This window comes from Syngnathus leptorhynchus, chromosome 9 (assembly GCF_054491065.1).
Source record: "Syngnathus leptorhynchus isolate UIUO chromosome 9, UIUO_Slep, whole genome shotgun sequence".
In the NCBI taxonomy this organism is placed as follows: Eukaryota; Metazoa; Chordata; class Actinopteri; order Syngnathiformes; family Syngnathidae; genus Syngnathus; species Syngnathus leptorhynchus.
This window is the reverse complement of record NC_141203.1, coordinates 6,302,669-6,321,134: the sequence shown is the minus strand read 5'-3', so window position 1 is coordinate 6,321,134 and position 18,466 is coordinate 6,302,669. Positions and strand designations below refer to the sequence as shown.

Sequence of the window (18,466 nt, the reverse complement as noted above, 5' to 3'; positions counted from 1 at the left end):
ATATAAAACAGATTTTGCTTCAACTAATACACATATTGCACTTAAAAACTGGTCTCACCTCATAGGCAGCACGAACCTCAATATAAACATTAACTGTAGTTGCAGAGCCCACAAGCACAATAATCAGGATGACATTTTGATCATTCCTCTTTAAAAATCAAACTGTTGCAATTTACCAAGATTCTTGGGATATCTGATGTGAATAGCTCCCTTGAAGTCATGTCACGGGATCTAACAAGGGATATTTCAGTGTCAAGACAAAGAGACAAACAACGGACTCATCGCCCATTAATGCAAACCTCTAAACGGCCTGAAATAGTGGCATTTTACACCTAAAATTTGAAATAAAAATTATATTTATGTCAGTGCAACTATTTGCTGTTTTGTTTTTAAAAATCATAATTTGCTCTTCTTGACCTTTTTCTGTTATTTCACAGTAATACAGTAAAAATTAGTGTGATGTATATTCACTTTACAAGGCAATTTACAGCAAATGCCCCTAAATCTACTTGCGCCCTCAAATAAACAAATTAAATAAATCAACCCGGAAGTAAAGGGCGGACCACCGGAGATGACGAATAAGGAAGCCATTGAAACTTCGACCGCCTTACCATCACTTGTTTTTGTGTCAACTACAATTTTGGGCCCTTCGGTCTACATTTTTGAAATTTTCTGACGTTTTTAAACGTTGTTGGAGCACGTTAGTTGTGATGCAGTGCTGAGCCGCTATGTTTTATTTTATTTATTTATTTGCGCTGGAAAGACCCCAAGCCTGCTTAGGTAATACGCCAAAAAACGAAACCCAAAAGAACGTTGATGGAACGACTACGAAATTAGTACAAAGTTTAATAAGAAGGTATGTCTGACTTCCCACCTTAACAATAAGCGTATACTTTTACTCTCTAATACTGCCAATAGATAATGTGGTAAATGAAGTGTACTATTGTGATGTACTGTTGTGTAAGGTGTATTTTGGTACATGAAGTGTACTTGTACTGTACTGTTGTGTAGGTGTGCGTGTAATTGTTGTACATGTACTACTACTACATTTATGGTGACCATAATTTGATTTCCAAAAAAATTAATCACTCGGCTCTGCCTCGAGATACTAAAATGATTGTCAAAGATGACACTTTCTAATATATTCAAAGTAGGGCTGCATGATATTGAAAAAAGAAACATGCAATATGCCATATGATGTTGCATATTGCAGTATTGATATTATTGCGCTATAAATAAAGTTGTTTTGTATTGTCTTCTTATGTAATATAGTTATTTAGTGATAGTACTGCCCTTAAAGATACTGTCTCCTATTGGGTGAGGCTGCACATTAAGTTTGCATCCAATTTTTCAGTTAGATTACAGCATACATTTCCATATGAATTTATTGCACGTGTCCATGTTATTTACGATACTAATATTTTTTTTCTGTGTACATGTGTAGTTATGTCGTTGTGTGAGCAGAAAGAGAGGATCGAGCAAGAAGTAGAACTTTTGCAGAGACGTTTATGTGCCAGCAACGATGAACTGCTACAAGTCAGCAGTGACGACACAGGTTATCTTTGCATTTTTGACACGTTTGATTGATTTTGTTTCTGACAAATGGAGGAGAGCAAAGTTTCATACAAAAAATGTAAACAAAAGGTTCCTGTTACTTCCTGTTTGATGATGCTAACAGTATTATTGACTGTATTGTGACCATCTTGTGATATTAACAACTTATCTCTCAATTAGATGACGAGTCCAGTTTTGACACAGACCAGGAGGCGGGGCAGGTAATACACACGTGCACACTCGTGCCCCCCCAATTTTCATGTTGGTTACACCCTTCTAAAAAATCACAATTCTTTCACAGGATTAGTCGAATCCATGCTAGACTGGGCTATGGTCCTAACTCAAATCTCTCACATCTCAAATAATCACTCCCTATTGAAATGAATGGAAATTGCATTAATTCCTTTCTGCTATTAACCCCAAAAAAACTATTAAAAAGTATACTGTATTTTTGAATGAGAATTATAGCACTCCATAAAATTGTACTTTATAAAAACACAATAAAGACATAATTACATAAAATTCAAAAGAATTAAACCGTTTTTGTCATAGATTGTATTGCTTGTTGTGCTGCTACCCGCCTTGGCCACCAGGGGGCATTAACAGTCAGAGTTTCTTACGCCACAAATAATCTGAATTTTGGAATTGAGCACAGCAACACTATATTGGACAAGGTTCTCATTTCACAAATTGAATGGTAGGTGTGTATTTGTGTGTGTATGTTCAGTCAACTGCAGGTTTGCTGGCTGAGAGGCAAAAAATCGAGACAGAGATCCAGAACCTGGAGGAATTTCTGGGACCGCACAGCCCCACCACTGTGTCAGGTAGTTGCGACTTCCATTTCTTCTCATGTGCCTGTTTGTCGACTCGCTGTCACTGTTTGTGTGTGTTTGTTAGATGATGATGATGATGATGACAGCATCAACAGCAGCAGTGAAAGTGAGGTCAGTAGAGTGTCAAAAATTTTTGAACATGTAACCGCTCAACAGCATGCTAACTTGCCAAAACCTGTGTGTGTGTGTTGACGTCAGCTGGGTCTGTCCAATAATGTGGACTCGTGCCTTCAAATGAACCTGGTGTACCAGCAGATCCTTGAAGAGAAGCTAAAGCAGCTGGAAACGCTTCTGTCAAACAACCAACGACAACAGGTCAATAAGGCACAAGCATACACCCAAGCACACCAGGGGGTTAGGGTTAAAGCTCTACTTGGGCACCAGCCTACCTTCACTGTGGTCCGCAACCACTGGGCCACGCCAAGTGAGATATCTTCAAAAAATATATTCAAACACGTTTTGTAGCAGAGCATATGCGCTCCAATTGTGCATTATCACCATGAAAGGAATGCAACTATGGCTGCTAGTCACAAACAAACACGCACGCACACGTGTACACACCCACGCACACACACACACACACACACACACACACACCATAGTCATCATAAAAATGTGTGTGTGCGCACATGTGTCTGTTCACATAGAGGGAGGTACTTTCTCAACTGTCTGGGCCAGTCAAACAAGCTTCCAAAGAAGAACTTGCCTCTTCGTCGTGCCCAAAGCAGGCCAACTTATTCCTGGGTCACTTCTTGAAGCCGTACTTCAAGGACAAAGTCACCGGCCTGGTGAGGCCTTCGCCAAATTAGCATTTAACATTTCAGTCATGTGACCTTTCAACGATTGCAATGCCGTTCCGTCCACCCTTAGGGTCCTCCTGCCAATTGTGATACAAAGGACAGAATGATGAAGATGAAGGGTTGCCTCGAAAGCAGCAAGGTGAAAGTCAAACGATGTGAGTAGCGTCACCATAGCCACGGTCCACATTGTCAGCGTCCGCCAGTCTACATTGTCTTTATGTGTTCAGGGGAGGGTTGGCAGAAGACGTTGCTGACTGACGCGGTGACCAGAGACAGTATGAAGAGACTCATCCAGCCCAAGCTGTCCAGGTTAAGAGTATCCTCCACCTCCTCTTTCTCCTCCTTTTTTCTTCTCCCCAGTCCTTCTCTTCTTCATTCATTGTTTCAACATTTTCTTCTTTCTCTTGATGTTTCTCAGGATGGACTACCTGAGTCAGAAGTTGACGTCATCGGACATATCGGAAGATTACAAGCAGCAGCTGAAAAATCAAATCGAAAATCTGGAGAAAGACATCAAATCCATCAAGTATGATGTGTTTACAGCGAGACCTTTGTTTTCCAGATGAATCGGTTCAAGAAAATCTGAAAATCTAAAACATACCAAAAGCCATATTTCTCATAGGAAATCATGTATTGGGGGTGTCCAACTCTGGTCCTCGAGGTCCACCATCCAGTCTGTTTTAAATGTTTCCCTCCTCCAACATCCATGATTTAAACACATAGCATTGTTCTCAGGTTTCTGTAGACTTTGTTGATAGAGTTGGTAACAGTTGATATTTTTGAAAAAGATTATGTAAGTCCCAAAACAGGGACAACTTTTTGGCGAAAGAATTGATCAAAAACAAATCATACGCCAACCAAAGTTCTTCGGCACTTCTTCATATCTGGCACGTTATTAGCAGTCTGTTTGAGTGTGCTTGTGCAGATACCGATTGACACTCATTCACTGTGATTGGCCAGAGAGAAAAAGGAGGAGGAACTTGTTGGGAATCAGTACGAGGACCACGACTGGCAGAAGATTGCTAAAATCGATGTACGTGAGCGCCGATTGTAAATTGTCCTCGACTGCTAAGCCCTTCCTCTGGACCTAATAGCATGTGGTTAATACATTTGTCAGTTTGAAGGCCTTCGCGAGACGGACGACATTCGTCTCTTCTGGCAGAACTATCTGCACCCCGCTGTCAACAAAACACGCTGGAGTCCTGATGAGGTTGAGCAGCTCAAGGAGGTCAGCAGCAGATACAAGGAGACCAACTGGCACCTCATCGCTCAGGAGTTAGGGGTGAGCAGGGAGGAGCCCCCCCAAAGCGCAGATGTATCACGCTGAGATTTTGTGGTGACGCACCTATGTTGTGTTATCAGACGGGCCGCACCGCCTTCATGTGCCTGCAGACATTCCAGAGATTCATCTCGTCCTCTCTAAAACGGGGTGCTTGGACCCCTGCTGAGGACCAGAAACTCACAGAGTTAGTCGAAAAGATGCGCATTGGGAACTTCACACCGTACACGCAGAGTAAGAACGCCTGTGGTGCCCCGTTGCAGGGACGCTCTGCTGACCAACCTTTGCTTGTTCCCCTTCCTCAGTCAGCTACTTTATGGAGGGTCGAGACATCGCTCAGCTCATCTACAGATGGAGTTCAGTTCTGGACCCCCAGCTGAAGAAAGGACCCTGGTCCAAAGAAGAGGATCAGGTCTGCTGAACGCTGACATCATAGGATTCTGAAGACTGTCCAATCTACTCGTCAAAGTTGAATGTCCACTTGCTTTTTCACGCTCTTCACAGCTGTTGCTGAAAGCAGTTAAACGCTACGGGGAGAAGAATTGGTGGAAAATCCGCTTGGAGGTTCCAGGACGCACCGATGGAGCTTGCAGGGACCGGTGAGGAAGACCAGCATCGGGATAGATGAAACTGACTCGACTGTCGTGACTGATTCTGATCTGTCCCACAGATACCTGGACTGCCTGAAGGAAGGAACCAAGAAAGGAAGTTTTGATTCTCATGAGCACCAACTCCTCCTCCAGCTGCTGGAGAAACACGGTGTCGGTCTGTGTCCATTGTTCTCACTTTGGTTATTGTGTTAGTTATTGTGCTACCAACAGTTGTGGACACTTTGCGTGTGCTGACGAATGTTTATCACATGGTCTGCAGGTCGCTGGGCAAAGATAGCAGCAGAAATTCCAAACCGTAATGACGCTCAGTGTCTTCGAGAGTGGAAAAAAATGATGAGACGTGCAAAAAAGCCTTCATTGGTACATAAACGTCAATCGCATTCAATGTTAACACAACTCGCAATGGAACCTCTTCATATTTGTGCGTGTGCATGTGTTTTTGTCACCAACAGGGCAACCCACTCGGAAAAAAACGAAGGCGTCTGCAGAAATCCAAAGAGGAGGAAGAGGAGAAAGAGGAGGAAAGCAGCCAGGAAGACAATGATGAGGACCAGATTCCATACATGGACAGTGATGACGAAAAGGAAGAAGAAGAAGAGGAGGAATTAGTGGGAAATAATGAGGAAGAGAAACAGGAGGAAGACCGTTATCCGGTCCCACCCATACATGAGTGGATCCCACAGAAAGAAAGTCAAGAGTTCAGTTCCCCGAACATGCAGCTGGTGACGCTGAAACCCACACCTGGCCTCCACCAGTCAAGACCAGCACATGTACGGTCCACGGTGGTGGCCAAGTTCGGCCGCTCGGTGGTGGTGGGTCCTCCTCCCCGTGAGCTGAGCTGGGAGGAACGCCACCTGGACGGCGCCATGATGATGATGTCGCAGGAGCAGCTGTGTTCACACCTGTGTAATAAGTGCAAAAACCCCAACAGTGGCCCCAAAAAGAGGTCCCGCATGACAGATACGGTGATGGACTACATGCTGCAGGCAGCCGTGTTACCCTGGGTGGGCAACGTCCTCACGCCCACCCAGGACACACCCACGCTGGCTGACGCCCTCGGGGATAAAACAGCACTGAGTTCCACCCCAGTCTTCAAGCTCTTCCTACAGGCCATGATGATAGACATCTCGGGCTGCAAGAACGTCATTCTCAGGCGGAGTTGTGAGAAGCAGACGTCACCCCTGCGGAGGCTCCAGCAGCCGCACCAGCAGAGAGCGCCTCTGCCACCTCCACGCTCACCGCAGAGAAGGTCCGGCCAGATTTATCAGCTGGCATCCCAGCGGAAGCCCCAACGGAAGTCCCCGGGCTTCAAGAACCCCAACACTGTGGCAGCCATGTTGCACTCCACACGGGCCCACCCCCCAGACGCACAGCCAGCATTGATAATGCGACAGGCTCCGCCCACTGTCATCCATCCGCAGTCCCCTTCAGTTTTCCTTTTGCCCTCGCCCCCTTTATTGACCATGACACCTCAAGCTCCACGTCCACTTCCAGTCCAATCCAAGGTAAACTTTTTTCTCTCCAATAACCATCGATTGACATCTGTTTATGGACATGATGATTGACATGCTCCTCTGTTTCCACAGACGTTGCCCCACCTCGTGCCTCTCCTCCCCCACCCCCCTCCGCCTCGCATCTGTCTGCTAACATCACCCCCTCTTTCTGTGCGCTTAGTGTCCTCGCCCCTGCCTGTGGTCCCCGCCCAGGCCACGCTCCCTCTTGGTTCACCCCCTCCCAACTCATCTGTCGTACTTGCCATGACACGGCCCACCTCCACTGTCACTACTGACCATGCCAACCCCATCCCCGATCCGCAACCCACGGGGAAGAAACGGGGGCGGGAAGAAGATTCTGGGGCAGGTGTTCCCACCGATGAAAGGAAACGACCTAGAAAGCTTACTCACAAGGCCCTTGAATTACAGGTCAGATTTTTTATTTATGACCAGCCCTCCTTTTCTCCCTCCCAATTTTTTCGCATTTCACTCATGTGCATGGACACAAGCACATGCACGTACACAGACACATACATGTTCACACACACTTCCATTCATGCGCACTGATGGACATCCACATACGTACGCACGTGTACAAATCCCAGCATGGATGTACGAACACAAACAAAGACAGGCACTGTTTTAATTGCGATTGTCTGCCCGCAGGCTTCTGACGGCAAAAAGAGGAGACGAGGTTGGCGTAAGTCCAAACCCAAAGAGGGTGGAGCCACACAGGTGACTCTGCTACCCTGGGTGCAGGCGCCGATTCGGTTTGCTCCTGCCAGTGGGTGTGTCCAGCTCCAGCAATCACCCCCTGTTGTGCAACATGCGCCCCTTGGACCGCTTCCCTCTGCCAGCGGTCCCTCCCCCGTGAGGTCTGAGGTTGCTGCTCTGAACGTCGATCCATCCCTGGTGTTCCTGGGGTCACCAGCAGCGTTTGGTGATTGGCTGAGGGGCCGAGGAGGCGTGGCCGTGCCCACACAAATGGGCGTGTCTCTGCCCTATCTGCCTCCGTGCAGCAGCAGCCTCAGCGCGCTCACTTCCATCCTTGCCAAAAAAATTCAGCTCACTGAAAAGGCCGCACAACTTCAAGACAGCTATGCCCAGACGCAGGGAATGCCCTCTCCCCTGCCTGATGCTTCCTCTGACCAAACAGGTGTGCAAACACACACATTCATACGTGCACACACACACACACACACACACACACAGTGTGAATAACGTTGTTTTCCTTCATGTTGGTATAGAGTCTTTGCTGCGTGCGTTGGTGAAGGATCGTTTGGGCTCCAATCCAGCATACGTGCTATTGAAAGCTCGATTCTTGTCCGTGTTTGCCCTCCCTGCCCTCCTGGCCACTATGCACCCTGTTGCCACGGCGACATCTCCACGCACGCCACCGTGCGATAGTAAAAAAGAGAAGACGAAAGAAAATACACGGCAGCGGGACGTTTCTGTGAGTCGACACTTTCACACACACACAAATGTGTGTCGCCTCGTGTCTGTGTGTATGAGATGTGTGTGTAATTGCAACCTGCACTTGAGATTGCAAACTGTGTGAGTGACTGCATGTGTCACTGTTAACCTGTGTGTTTGTGGTATGTGTGTTTGTGTCACACAGAAGAAGTTTGCACGGGATGGCTCAGGACCTCCAGCTAGTCACTTCTCCGGAATCGGCACCAATGTCGCCAACCGACCACGCCCCAGTGAAACTATCAGCAACCAATGAGGAGTTTTGAATGTTTGAGTGTTTGAACTTGTTAAGATGAGTTCAGGAGCGCCTGTTTTGCTCATTTTGCAAATTGTTTGTCTGAGCTGAATTTTTGGTTAATAAAGTTATTTTAGTAAAATTTGACATGTTTTCACTAATCTAATCAACTATATCAGATTGGATGATATATAAATTGTTTCATTTTTTTGATTGGTATTGGATCGCTGATGTCACTTGTGTTGCGCAAATTGAGGCATTGAGGCATTACGGCTTTCCACATACGCTTCACTTTCACTCACTTTCCGCAAATGAATTTTGCCACGATTTGTCCATGTATCCATTGTATTAGAGTGCCTTGTTTTTGATGCATAGATTGAGCCATTCTGACGTTTGCGTGTGTTGGTTTCCTTTTTTGGATACTGGAAATACAGTAAGTGTGCATGTTTTTAATGTTTTGAAAGTAGCCACATTGTAAAAGTCCAGTTTCCCTCCATAATTGAATTATTCGTATATAATCACACTTTTGTTGATAAACAGTAGGATATAAGTTTTATGAAATCTTGTGATCGAATGATTGATTGTGATTTTAATTCGTAATTGTGATCAACCTTAAAATTTCTGATGTAGAATCTATCTTAAAGGGGGGAAAATGTGTGTTTTTTTGTCGTCATGTGTGGGTGGAGTTTGGTAGACAGCGGCATGCCACAAACCAACACAAACCTAACATTTGTGCTATTTGCAGAGCAGTCACACTTAAGTCAGAAAGAGGTCGAGGGTTAGGAAACAGAAAAGACCGCATCACGCCATTCTCTTTTTTTGGGGGGGGCGGGGGTTCCAGATAAAAGACAAAAAAATTGTCTTGCCATTACCTCAGAATTACTGGAACCCTCCTGGAATAGCCACTTTTTCAAGTTTTTTTTTCCATCCAGGTAGTCTGCAGACCTGATGAGTGCAACAGCTGTTGGTGTGTGTATGGATTTCTGTATGAATAGGGGGACAGTGAACTACAGTACGGCTAAAACAAAGGGGCAAAAGGTACAATAAAGTTTTTTGGGGGCAGTTTGGATTTTTCTTTTTTTATGCATTATCTGTCTTTTTAAAATGTTGCTGTAAAAAAAGTGACAAGAATCCAAAACACACTTCCGGTTGTGCTTTTCCTTTAAAGGAACAAACAGGAAGTGTTTGTGTTATTGTGGCTCAATGACACACGTGCAGTTGGAAGCAGCGCAAGCGGCTCAGATGGTTTCAACTTGAAAAGAACAAAACAAAAGTGACTGTTTCTTCTTCTGACATTTTGCATCTTGGAACGTCCGTTTTGTGTCTGACGGAAAACTTTTTGCAGGGCAGAGTTCGAGCAATCATGTTTCTGCCAATTGTGATTTTGCTCCTGGTTCTCTGTCCGAACCCACATCTGTGCCGGTCTCTTGAAAACCAGCCTTCCAGCCCGCCGCCCACCGCCATCACCGATGCAACGACCGCTCCGGCGGGCTGCGGCCCTTGCCAATCCGACCTATGCCCGCCGACCCTTGGCTGTCGGGCCGGCATGGTCAAGGACCGTTGCGGCTGCTGCTTGGAGTGTGCCAACCTGGAGGGGCAAGCCTGCGACCCAGGAGGCACCAATGTCCGCTTTGGACTCTGCGGCGCCGGGTTGCGTTGCCAGGTGGATCCCCGACCTGCTGGACGGGCCCACGTGGAGGAGGAGGAGGAGGATGAAGATGAAGATGAAGAGCAAGTGTGCGTTTGCGAGGAGCGTGAGGCGGTGTGTGGAAGTGACGGAGTGACGTATGCAAACATGTGCCACTTCAAAGAGGCTGCATTCTCGGATCCCAAGCTGCACACTAGGGGGAGTGGTCCCTGCAAGACTGGTATGTAGAGCACATGCACACGTCTCACAAATGCACAACACACACACACACACACACACACACGCACACATAAACAGACTCAACCCGAACCCCCTCCCTTGCCACAGTTCCAGTGATCAAAGTGGGCCCTAAAAGTCAAGTGAACGGGAGCGGCAGCCATCTTGTTTTCCTGTGTGAGGTATTCGCCTTTCCGATGGCGGCGGTGGAATGGCGCAAGGACAAACTAAGTGGTGGCGACAAACTGGATGAGGACGAAGGAGACAACCACAATGACATCGTCTTGCCCGGAGACGACCCGCACATTTCTGTGCAGGTGACACGTGCATGCATGACAGTACAAAAGAATAAAGCATAACAAATACGAGAAAAGGGTGGCACACTTGTCAGGAGGGTGCAGGTTCGATTCCACCTCCGCCCCTCCCTGTGTGGAGTTTGCATGTTCTCCCCATGCTCCCCGGGTTTTCTCCGGGCACTCCGGTTTCCTCCCACATCCCTAAAACATGTTTGGTAGACCGATTGAGCACTCCAAATTGTCCCAAATTGTGTGAGTGCGAGTGCGAATGGTTGTTCGTGTCTGTGTGCCCTGCGATTGGCTGGCAACTAGTTCAGGGTGTCCCCTGCCTACTGCCCGATGACTGCTGGCTCCAGCATTCCCTAGTCAATGAAGCATAAAGCATAGAGTGTTAGCTTAGCTTTTTATTGCTTGATTTGCAGAGTCGCGGCGGTCCTCAACAATTTGAACTCTCCAGTTGGCTGCAGATTGAAGGGGCGGAGCCTCAAGACTCAGGAACTTATTACTGCATAGCCCGCAACAGACTTGGCTCTGTCTCTGCCTCTGCCGCGCTGGGGGTCCTGCCAGCGGGTGAGACATGCGTCTCTGATGATCAGTCGCGTCATTCACTTCTCTCTTATTCATCCCTTGATAACACACTCTTCTGATGCTTCCCTCTGATTGGTTGCCTTTTTCGGACTGGCTGCTTGAGTAGATTTTTTTTTCTTTGTCACCAAGTAAAATATTTTGATCTGTCACCTGATTTGTTTTATTATATATAATATATTATACTTGATGGCACACCCTCTTCTAATCGGTCGCTTGTTTCCATTCTCACTTCTGATCAGGCATGTGATAAAACACTCGCTACTTGATTCAACGCTTTCTTCTGACCGCCCAATATATTGCTCTGATTGGCCGCAGAATGATACTTCTCTCCTGATTGGTCATGTGTTTGTTCTGCAGAGGAGCTGTCATCCTACTTGGCCAATCACGTGTCTATCGTGAAACAGATGAGCGACGCCCTGGACTACGACCTCTATTGATGATGACGACGATGATGTCGATGTCTGCTCTTCTGGCCCACCATTGGCTGAGCTTGAATAGTACGCATAGAGAGAGATCAACTGTAAAGATACAAAGATAGATGAGGTTCATGATTTGTATTTTTAACAGCAACCTGATTGGTGGTCTGTGAAAAGGCGGCGCTTCCGCGTCAAATCCCAGCAATACAAAACGTATCGAAACAAAATACGAATAAAACAACTGTTATATACTTATGTCCAACTGAAAAGTGTCTCGTTGCTTTGCTATACAAACAGCAACTACATCCAATTCATCTTGTTTACGACGTAAGCAATGTGTGAGTGTGTGTGTTTTAAGAAACGTACAACAGGAAGTTGTCTCAATGTCATCTGTCAAGCTGATACTGCAGAAGAGAAGAAGAAGTGACAATGAGAACACAAGAAAAGGAAGTTGAAGCCACAAACGTCAGCACGGAAGGAGGGAGGTACGACACACACAAAAAAGACACAAGACGTGACTTAAGACAACGAGGACGACGTGAGAATGGACGAGGACTTAAAGAAAGAAGGAAACGTTTACGTTCAGCACCACAGGTTTGGAAAGGTAATGCATACTAACTTAAACCCAATGCTAACATGGAAACAACCAAGCTAGTCTCATCTCAAGTGCAAGTTCTGTCCCACTCTACCTTATAGGATTCCACAAGGTACAATTCTAGAGCTCCTGCTGTTTTCTCTGGCTTCCATCTTGAATTTCCCATTATTTCCTCTGTGTTGAAATGTCACTTAAGAAGAGAACTGCATTCTACTTCCAACCACTTTTAGTACTTTGGAAAGCATGAGTACTGTAATGGCCTTGAACTTCTTGAGTTTAAGCAAAAGCCAAGACAAGTGTTGGTGTTGTGGTTGGGTAATTCGGTGGCCTTTCCAACTTGGTTTAATAGTGGTGCGGAAGTTAAGTTCTTCCTTTTCTTACAGTCACACTTTGAAAGTTTCATTTTTCTTCTAATTCAAACCGAAAAACAAAAGTAAGCATCTCCAACACAGATAACCATGACTGTTAGCATTTTGCATGATGAAGAAACATTTAAACTCATGCTCGTGTGTTTGTGTGTGCAGAAGTGGAAAAGTATGTGGGGCATGCTTTTCCGAGAAAGTTCTTCTTCCATTTCCCGTCTGGAATTGTGGGAAATTAAAGATGGCGGCGAGAAGAAGCAAAGAAGTGGACGCAAACACACCAAGGTCCGTCATTTTGTCTGATAATCTCTTGTCACGGTGTCGCGTTCCCTTATTAATAACATCATAGCATCCATCGTCCACCCCACAGATGATCCGTCTGTCCGACCTGGTCCGAGTGAGCACCAATGTCCATGCGGAGGGGTGTCCTGCGGACTCCGCCCCTTTTCTGCTCCAGACAGTCGACAGGGTTGTGGTGCTGGCGGCCCGTACTGACCACGTCAACGACTGGGCCACGACACTGTGCCAGCTCGCCTTTCCCGTACGCACACGACTGCAATTCCACATTTGCCATCCCGATTAATCACATAAGTCAGTTCGTCACATTTTCTGCCCCAGTCATCTACAGTACCGTGAAAACGTATTTACTCTTTTTTGCAGTTCCCCCACTTTAAGATTATCAAGCAACAGACCCCCCTAACCCTAACCCTAACCCCCGCCCCCCCCCCCCCCCCAACAGCTGCTAAAGTGGCGTAAAAAAATAAGAAGGGGCTTCTGCTCGGTATGGTTGAGCATACATTTTCAAAATCTTGCCGATCCTCCATGCAGGTGAACTGGGAGGACTCTCACAAAAGCGGAGGGAGACGACAAGAACAAAGAGAAGACCAAGAAGGGATGGAGGACAATGTTTTATACAGCAGCACCACCAGCGCAGGTACTAAGTTTGCTCGTGTGTGTGTGTGTGTGTCTGTGTGCGTGCGCATCTGTGTAAGAGAGAGCAACGTTTAACCTCAAAGTATGCAACAGGAAATGAGTTCTCCAGACGAATAAAGCCGACTTTTGTTTTCAGTTGAAGGCAGATGTGGAGTTGATCAACCTGTGTATGTAAATATGTAACAGTATGTGCCTTTCTCGTGAGTGTCAATGCACGATGTCTGACTTTAGTTCTTACCGCAGCATGTCTGAGTTATTTTTAGACATCTGTCACTCATGCAATAGGTCACACAGGAAATGAGCAACTCAAACAGGAAGTCAACCTCTTTGCTAGCGACAACAGATCATTGACACACTAACACGGTTTGTGTACGTGTGGACACTTCATGTCTGTCTCCAGGGCGTGATTTCCAGGTACACGTGCGTAGTACTGCATCATCTGAACGTTGCAATTTAAAGGGCAATGGCATCCTAAGAGCAGGCGAGGATGCCCTCTACCTACTGGACAATCAAGGCGTTACACTGATGTCTTGGCCATACAAATTCCTTCGCCGCTTTGGACGAGACAAGGTTGCATATACAAACATGAAGAATTGTACACACACTCACACACACACAGTGGTGATGATTCTTGTGGGTCTGTGTGTGCGCGTGTGCGTTTATTTCAGAGCTGTTTCTCAGTGGAGGCGGGTCGTCGTTGTGAATCCGGTGAAGGCAATTTTGAGTTTGACACCAAAGAAGGTCACTCCCTATTCCAGGCAGTGGAAGCGGCCATTAGCATTCACCGTGCCCTTCAAACATCAGGAGGCAGGTCCATGAGGGGGGATCCCTCCCGGAAGGTCAACCTACCACCATTACCGCCCACCCCGCACACCTACGTTTGGCCATTTTCAGATGCTCAGGTCAGTACGCGAGTCATAAAATGATATCGCAACGTTATGACATCATCCCGTGACCGGATGTTTATGTTGGAATTTGCTCCTGATTGGTCTTTCAGGTGGACATGGCCTTGTCGCAGACAGTGGCAGGGGTCAGTGGGTTGACGTTGGATAACCGCAGGGGCACCACCTCTGTAAGAAGGTCTCCCGTCATCCCTAGGCTGCCATCCATGGACTTTACTTACTCACGGGTGTCCTTTCCTGCAACGCCCACGCCCCCCGGCACACCCCCAAGTACGACATCAGCCAGTCAGCAGGACGGCGAGTACTCAGAGGTGACGCTGAACTCGACCCGCCTTCAAGATGAAGACCTGGAGTGTTGTGCTACCGCGTCACTCTACAGGAAAATGGATCACATTTACGATGAGCCACAAATGGAAGACCTGCGAGCTCCGCCGTCTGAATACGACTTCCCCGAGGAGTTAAAAGGAGATGCGTGGAGGGTCATGGCTGCCCCCGCTGACACTCGCCATCGTCTCTATGCCACCCCTAAACGGGAACGCAGGGCACTTCCTGTTGCAGTGCAGGACGTGCCAGAAGAAGACCGCAAGTTGTACAATAATGAGACGGAGGCGTGTCAATGACTATGTCACCGTCAGTGACATTTATGGAAGCCCATAAATGATTGTAAAAAAATCCAACAACACAAAACACCTAGTAGTGGGCCATAAAATGAAGAGTAAATGGTCACCGGGCCGAAAGCTTGAGACCCCAGCTCTACCCTATTGCACTTCCTACGTATATACGACAAAGAGTAATGATATAATTAAGTATAAACTACTTCTGCTAAGTACTACTACTAAACTGTTTCTGCATCATGATTTCATGCTTTATTTTGATGGCTAATAATACGGAAAGCCAATAAAAAATAATTTAAGATGCATCTCATGAGAGATTACATAATCTGACCTGTCCATTTTTCAGAACATTTTATGCATATTAATATCTCTGCAGCATAACTTGTATCATAAAATACAATACTTTATTGTATGTCAAACATGTTCTAATAAGTTATGAGTTGAATTAGAATGGACTCAACCATGACACAATTGAAAGAAAACTCCAATCGAAACATTAGTATACACCAGTCAACATTGTGTCTGTACAATTCATTTAAACAAATTAAATTCATCAATGAAAAAAAGGATATTGTATACTCATTTGGCTCCAGACCACTTTATGAACCCCACCAGCGAGATAAATAAATGAATAAACGGAGGCAGTCTTGGAATAAAAAAGGATGCTTCTCTTAAAATGAAACAGAATGGAAACCAAGTTGATATTGATGCTATAGTGTTTATTTTTTTTACAATAGTCATCAGAAGTAATTTTTTAAGAATGTCTTTGCAGCAATTTACAACAGACACTTTCTCAAAACATTGAACCCACTCATTCAAATGAAAACTGAGATTGGATTTTTTAGCATACAGTGCATCAGGTAAAATCCCTTTTTAATGTTTCTGTAATGATGACGAAACAAATAAATATTTAGAAGGTCTTTGAAAAAAAACAATTATGTTCTAAATGCTAAAATGTGACTAAAGTATGTTGGCATCCCTGCAACCAGGTTTAAAGATCTGAAGTGTGACGATGAGTTTGATGCTCTTACGGAACCACGGGTAGAAGAGAGCATAGACGATGGGGTTCAGGCAGGAGTTAAGGTGGGTCAGCCAGATCTCGAAGGCGGCCGAGGTGGCGTTCACTGAGGTGTCCTCGCCCACCAAAGTCGGCACGTAATAGGGAATAAAACAAATAAGGAAAACCACCACCACGATACCCAGAGTCCTGGCCGCCTTCAACTCGCTCTTCTTCACCATGCGTTGGACATGGACGGCAGCAACACGGGATTGCAGTCCGCGGGCTTGCCGGATGGCGATTGCAAAAACCCTCAAGTAGAGCATGAGGATGACAATGACGGGCAAGACAAAGGTGCAAACCAGGTCCACCGTGCTTGCAACGTTGCCGATGATGACTACGCACTCCCCCAGGCAGGAGATGGACTTACCCGGCTCTTCCAGGTGGTCGTGGAGTAGCAACAGCCGGTAGACTAAAGAGCAGAGCCAACAGAGACCCACGCTGACCTGCGCCCTCCTTTTGGTGACCTGGTTCAGGTAGGAGAGCGGCTCACTGATGGCCACGTAGCGGTCTGCCGAGATAAGCACCATGTTGGCCACCGAGGCCGACGTAATGACGTAGTCGCCCACGTAGTACAACGTGCACACCATGTCGCCCAGGAACCAGCAGGCCTCGATGTAGACAATCTCCACCGGCATGAGCAGGAGGCCCACCAGGAGGTCAGAGACAGACAAAGACAGTAGGAAGAGGTTGGTGGGTGTGTGCAGCTGTCTGGAGAGAGCACAACAACATCATGAGGTCTGCGTCCAATGTGAACAAATAACAAAAGAAGCGTGCCTGAAGTAGGAGATGGCAAAGATGACAAGCAGGTTGAGAGCCACAGTGAGGAACGAGACAAAGGATAGCAGCACGTAGATCAGCATTGCATGGCCCAGCGGCTGCTTGGGTGTCCTGCACGAATCGTTAAACTGCGGGTAGCAGAGTTCCGGCAACTCGCCGCTTTCCATCGCTGACCGAAGAAAGCAGATGGAATGAGCAGGTGGAGCCGCTCTTTGGACACGTCTCTCTTCGGCGTCTTCGTTTTAATCATGTCAGGAAGCTCACGTGGTTTGATCCGCTGATTGATGGATGAAGCCACGCCCTGTTCACCTTCACTCTTTTTTTATTATTTTTTTATTTCATGGAAATCCTCAAGCATACTGTGTAAAAGCCCGTGGACCGAACAAACAACATATGATATCTTAATTGGTTTGAGTTAATTGGGTTGACTTTGGCGCAGGTTGCATGGGTTCAGTTCTCACAGTAATTTGCATTGGAGGGGAAAAAAGTGGGCCTTGTTGAAGTTATTGTTAGAAGTGAAAGTAAGTTGACAGTCTATTTCTGGTGGCGGTGGTTCTTTTTTTTGTCATCGTCAGAGAAGTGAGAAAAAGATGATTGCAAAGAAGGAGCAACAAAATGAGCAGCTGTCATGGCCACCAACTTTCAGTTAGATCAACAACAACAAGGGTTGAAAACACATGAGTCAGACGTTTTTGGATTAAAAAACAAAAAAACCTTTGTAAGATGACTCATAACGGTGGAAAAAATTAAAAATGAATTTGATTTGGGAAAAAAAAAGTCAACCACTACTTCCCAGATTTCATTCGAACTAGGCTTTCAAATTAGGGTTAGGGTTTCCGACTAGGGTTTCCGACTAGGGTTTCCAACGAGTTTTAGGATCGCTAATTAGGGTTTCAAACTAGGGTTAGGGTTTCCGACTAGGGTTTTAAACCAAGGTTAGGGTTTCAAACTAGGTTTTAAAACTAGGGTTAGGGTTTCCAACGAGGGTTTCAAACTACTTTTAGGGTTTCTAAGATTAGGGTTTCTAACTAGGCTTTCAAACTAGGGTTAGGGTTACCGACTAGGGTTTCCAACGAGTTTTAGGATCGCTAATTAGGGTTTCAAACTAGGGTTAGGGTTTCCGACTAGGGTTTTAAACCAAGGTTAGGGTTTCAAACTAGGTTTTAAAACTAGGGTTAGGGTTTCCAACAAGGGTTTCAAACTACTTTTAGGGTTTCTAAGATTAGGGTTTCGAACTAGGCTTTCAAACTAGGGTTAGGGTTTCCGACTAGGGTTTCCAACTAGGGTTTCCAACGAGTTTTAGGATCGCTAATTAGGGTTTCAAACTAGGGTTAGGGTTTCCGACTAGGGTTTTAAACCAAGGTTAGCGTTTCAAACTAGGTTTTAAAACTAGGGTTAGGGTTTCCAACAAGGGTTTCAAACTACTTTTAGGGTTTCTAAGATTAGGGTTTCGAACTAGGCTTTCAAACTAGGGTTAGGGTTTCCGACTAGGGTTTCCAACTAGGGTTTCCAACGAGTTTTAGGATCGCTAATTAGGGTTTTAAACTAGGCTTAGGGTTTGCGACTAGGGTTTTAAACCAAGGTTAGGGTTTCAAATTAGGTTTTAAAATTAGGGTTAGGGTGTCCAACGAGGGTTTCAAACTACTTTTAGGGTTTCTAAGATTGGGGTTTCTAACTAGGCTTTCAAACTAGGGTTTCTTGTGTGGCGATGTAGAGATTTTACAGATAGAAGTTGTTGTATTGTGGACTTGCGCACAAACTTTATTACACTTAAAGCAATAATG

The 18,466-nt window shown here is 45.9% G+C and overlaps 4 protein-coding genes across 8 annotated transcripts; 3 read left to right on the top strand and 1 right to left on the bottom strand.

Moving 5' to 3' along the window:
* Positions 1-557: 557 nt before the first annotated feature.
* Positions 558-8,452, top strand: snapc4 (small nuclear RNA activating complex, polypeptide 4). 2 transcript variants are annotated; one of them, XM_085921074.1, is made up of 22 exons: positions 558-856; positions 1,445-1,555; positions 1,735-1,775; positions 2,282-2,378; positions 2,452-2,498; positions 2,586-2,702; positions 3,035-3,175; positions 3,258-3,342; positions 3,415-3,496; positions 3,606-3,713; positions 4,148-4,220; positions 4,305-4,469; positions 4,550-4,700; positions 4,772-4,878; positions 4,971-5,065; positions 5,137-5,231; positions 5,337-5,437; positions 5,530-6,582; positions 6,664-6,999; positions 7,237-7,726; positions 7,818-8,023; positions 8,192-8,452. In XM_085921074.1, the coding sequence occupies exons 2-22, from the start codon at positions 1,447-1,449 to the stop codon at positions 8,294-8,296; spliced, it is 3,804 nt and encodes a 1,267-aa protein (XP_085777200.1). In that variant the 5' UTR covers positions 558-856; positions 1,445-1,446; the 3' UTR covers positions 8,297-8,452. The 2 variants fall into 2 exon arrangements, with proteins under 2 accessions (XP_085777200.1, XP_085777199.1); XM_085921073.1 differs by having other exon boundaries at positions 559-856; positions 8,189-8,450.
* A 1,032-nt stretch (positions 8,453-9,484) lies between these two features.
* Positions 9,485-11,717, top strand: LOC147050852 (kazal-type serine protease inhibitor domain-containing protein 1-like). Its single transcript, XM_085921186.1, has 5 exons — positions 9,485-9,548; positions 9,621-10,143; positions 10,251-10,456; positions 10,858-11,005; positions 11,381-11,717. Exons 2-5 carry the CDS (start codon positions 9,639-9,641, stop codon positions 11,458-11,460), a joined length of 939 nt encoding a protein of 312 aa, XP_085777312.1. The 5' UTR covers positions 9,485-9,548; positions 9,621-9,638; the 3' UTR covers positions 11,461-11,717.
* A 19-nt stretch (positions 11,718-11,736) lies between these two features.
* Positions 11,737-15,697, top strand: dok2 (docking protein 2). 3 transcript variants are annotated; one of them, XM_085921183.1, is made up of 7 exons: positions 11,737-12,033; positions 12,559-12,681; positions 12,767-12,937; positions 13,225-13,330; positions 13,730-13,899; positions 13,998-14,231; positions 14,327-15,697. In XM_085921183.1, exons 1-7 carry the CDS (start codon positions 11,869-11,871, stop codon positions 14,849-14,851), a joined length of 1,494 nt encoding a protein of 497 aa, XP_085777309.1. In that variant the 5' UTR covers positions 11,737-11,868; the 3' UTR covers positions 14,852-15,697. The 3 variants fall into 3 exon arrangements, with proteins under 3 accessions (XP_085777309.1, XP_085777310.1, XP_085777311.1); XM_085921184.1 differs by having other exon boundaries at positions 11,739-12,043; positions 14,327-15,696; XM_085921185.1 differs by lacking the exon at positions 11,737-12,033 and adding an exon at positions 12,153-12,467.
* Positions 15,698-15,805: 108 nt separating this feature from the next.
* On the bottom strand, positions 15,806-17,698 carry LOC147050850 (trace amine-associated receptor 13c-like). Of its 2 annotated transcripts, XM_085920288.1 has the most exons (3): positions 17,681-17,698; positions 16,680-16,834; positions 15,806-16,613 (listed from the first exon to the last, which is right to left on the bottom strand). In XM_085920288.1, exons 2-3 carry the CDS (start codon positions 16,763-16,765, stop codon positions 15,806-15,808), a joined length of 894 nt encoding a protein of 297 aa, XP_085776414.1. In that variant the 5' UTR covers positions 16,766-16,834; positions 17,681-17,698. The 2 variants fall into 2 exon arrangements, with proteins under 2 accessions (XP_085776414.1, XP_085776413.1); XM_085920287.1 differs by lacking the exon at positions 17,681-17,698 and having other exon boundaries at positions 16,680-16,849.
* Positions 17,699-18,466: the final 768 nt, after the last annotated feature.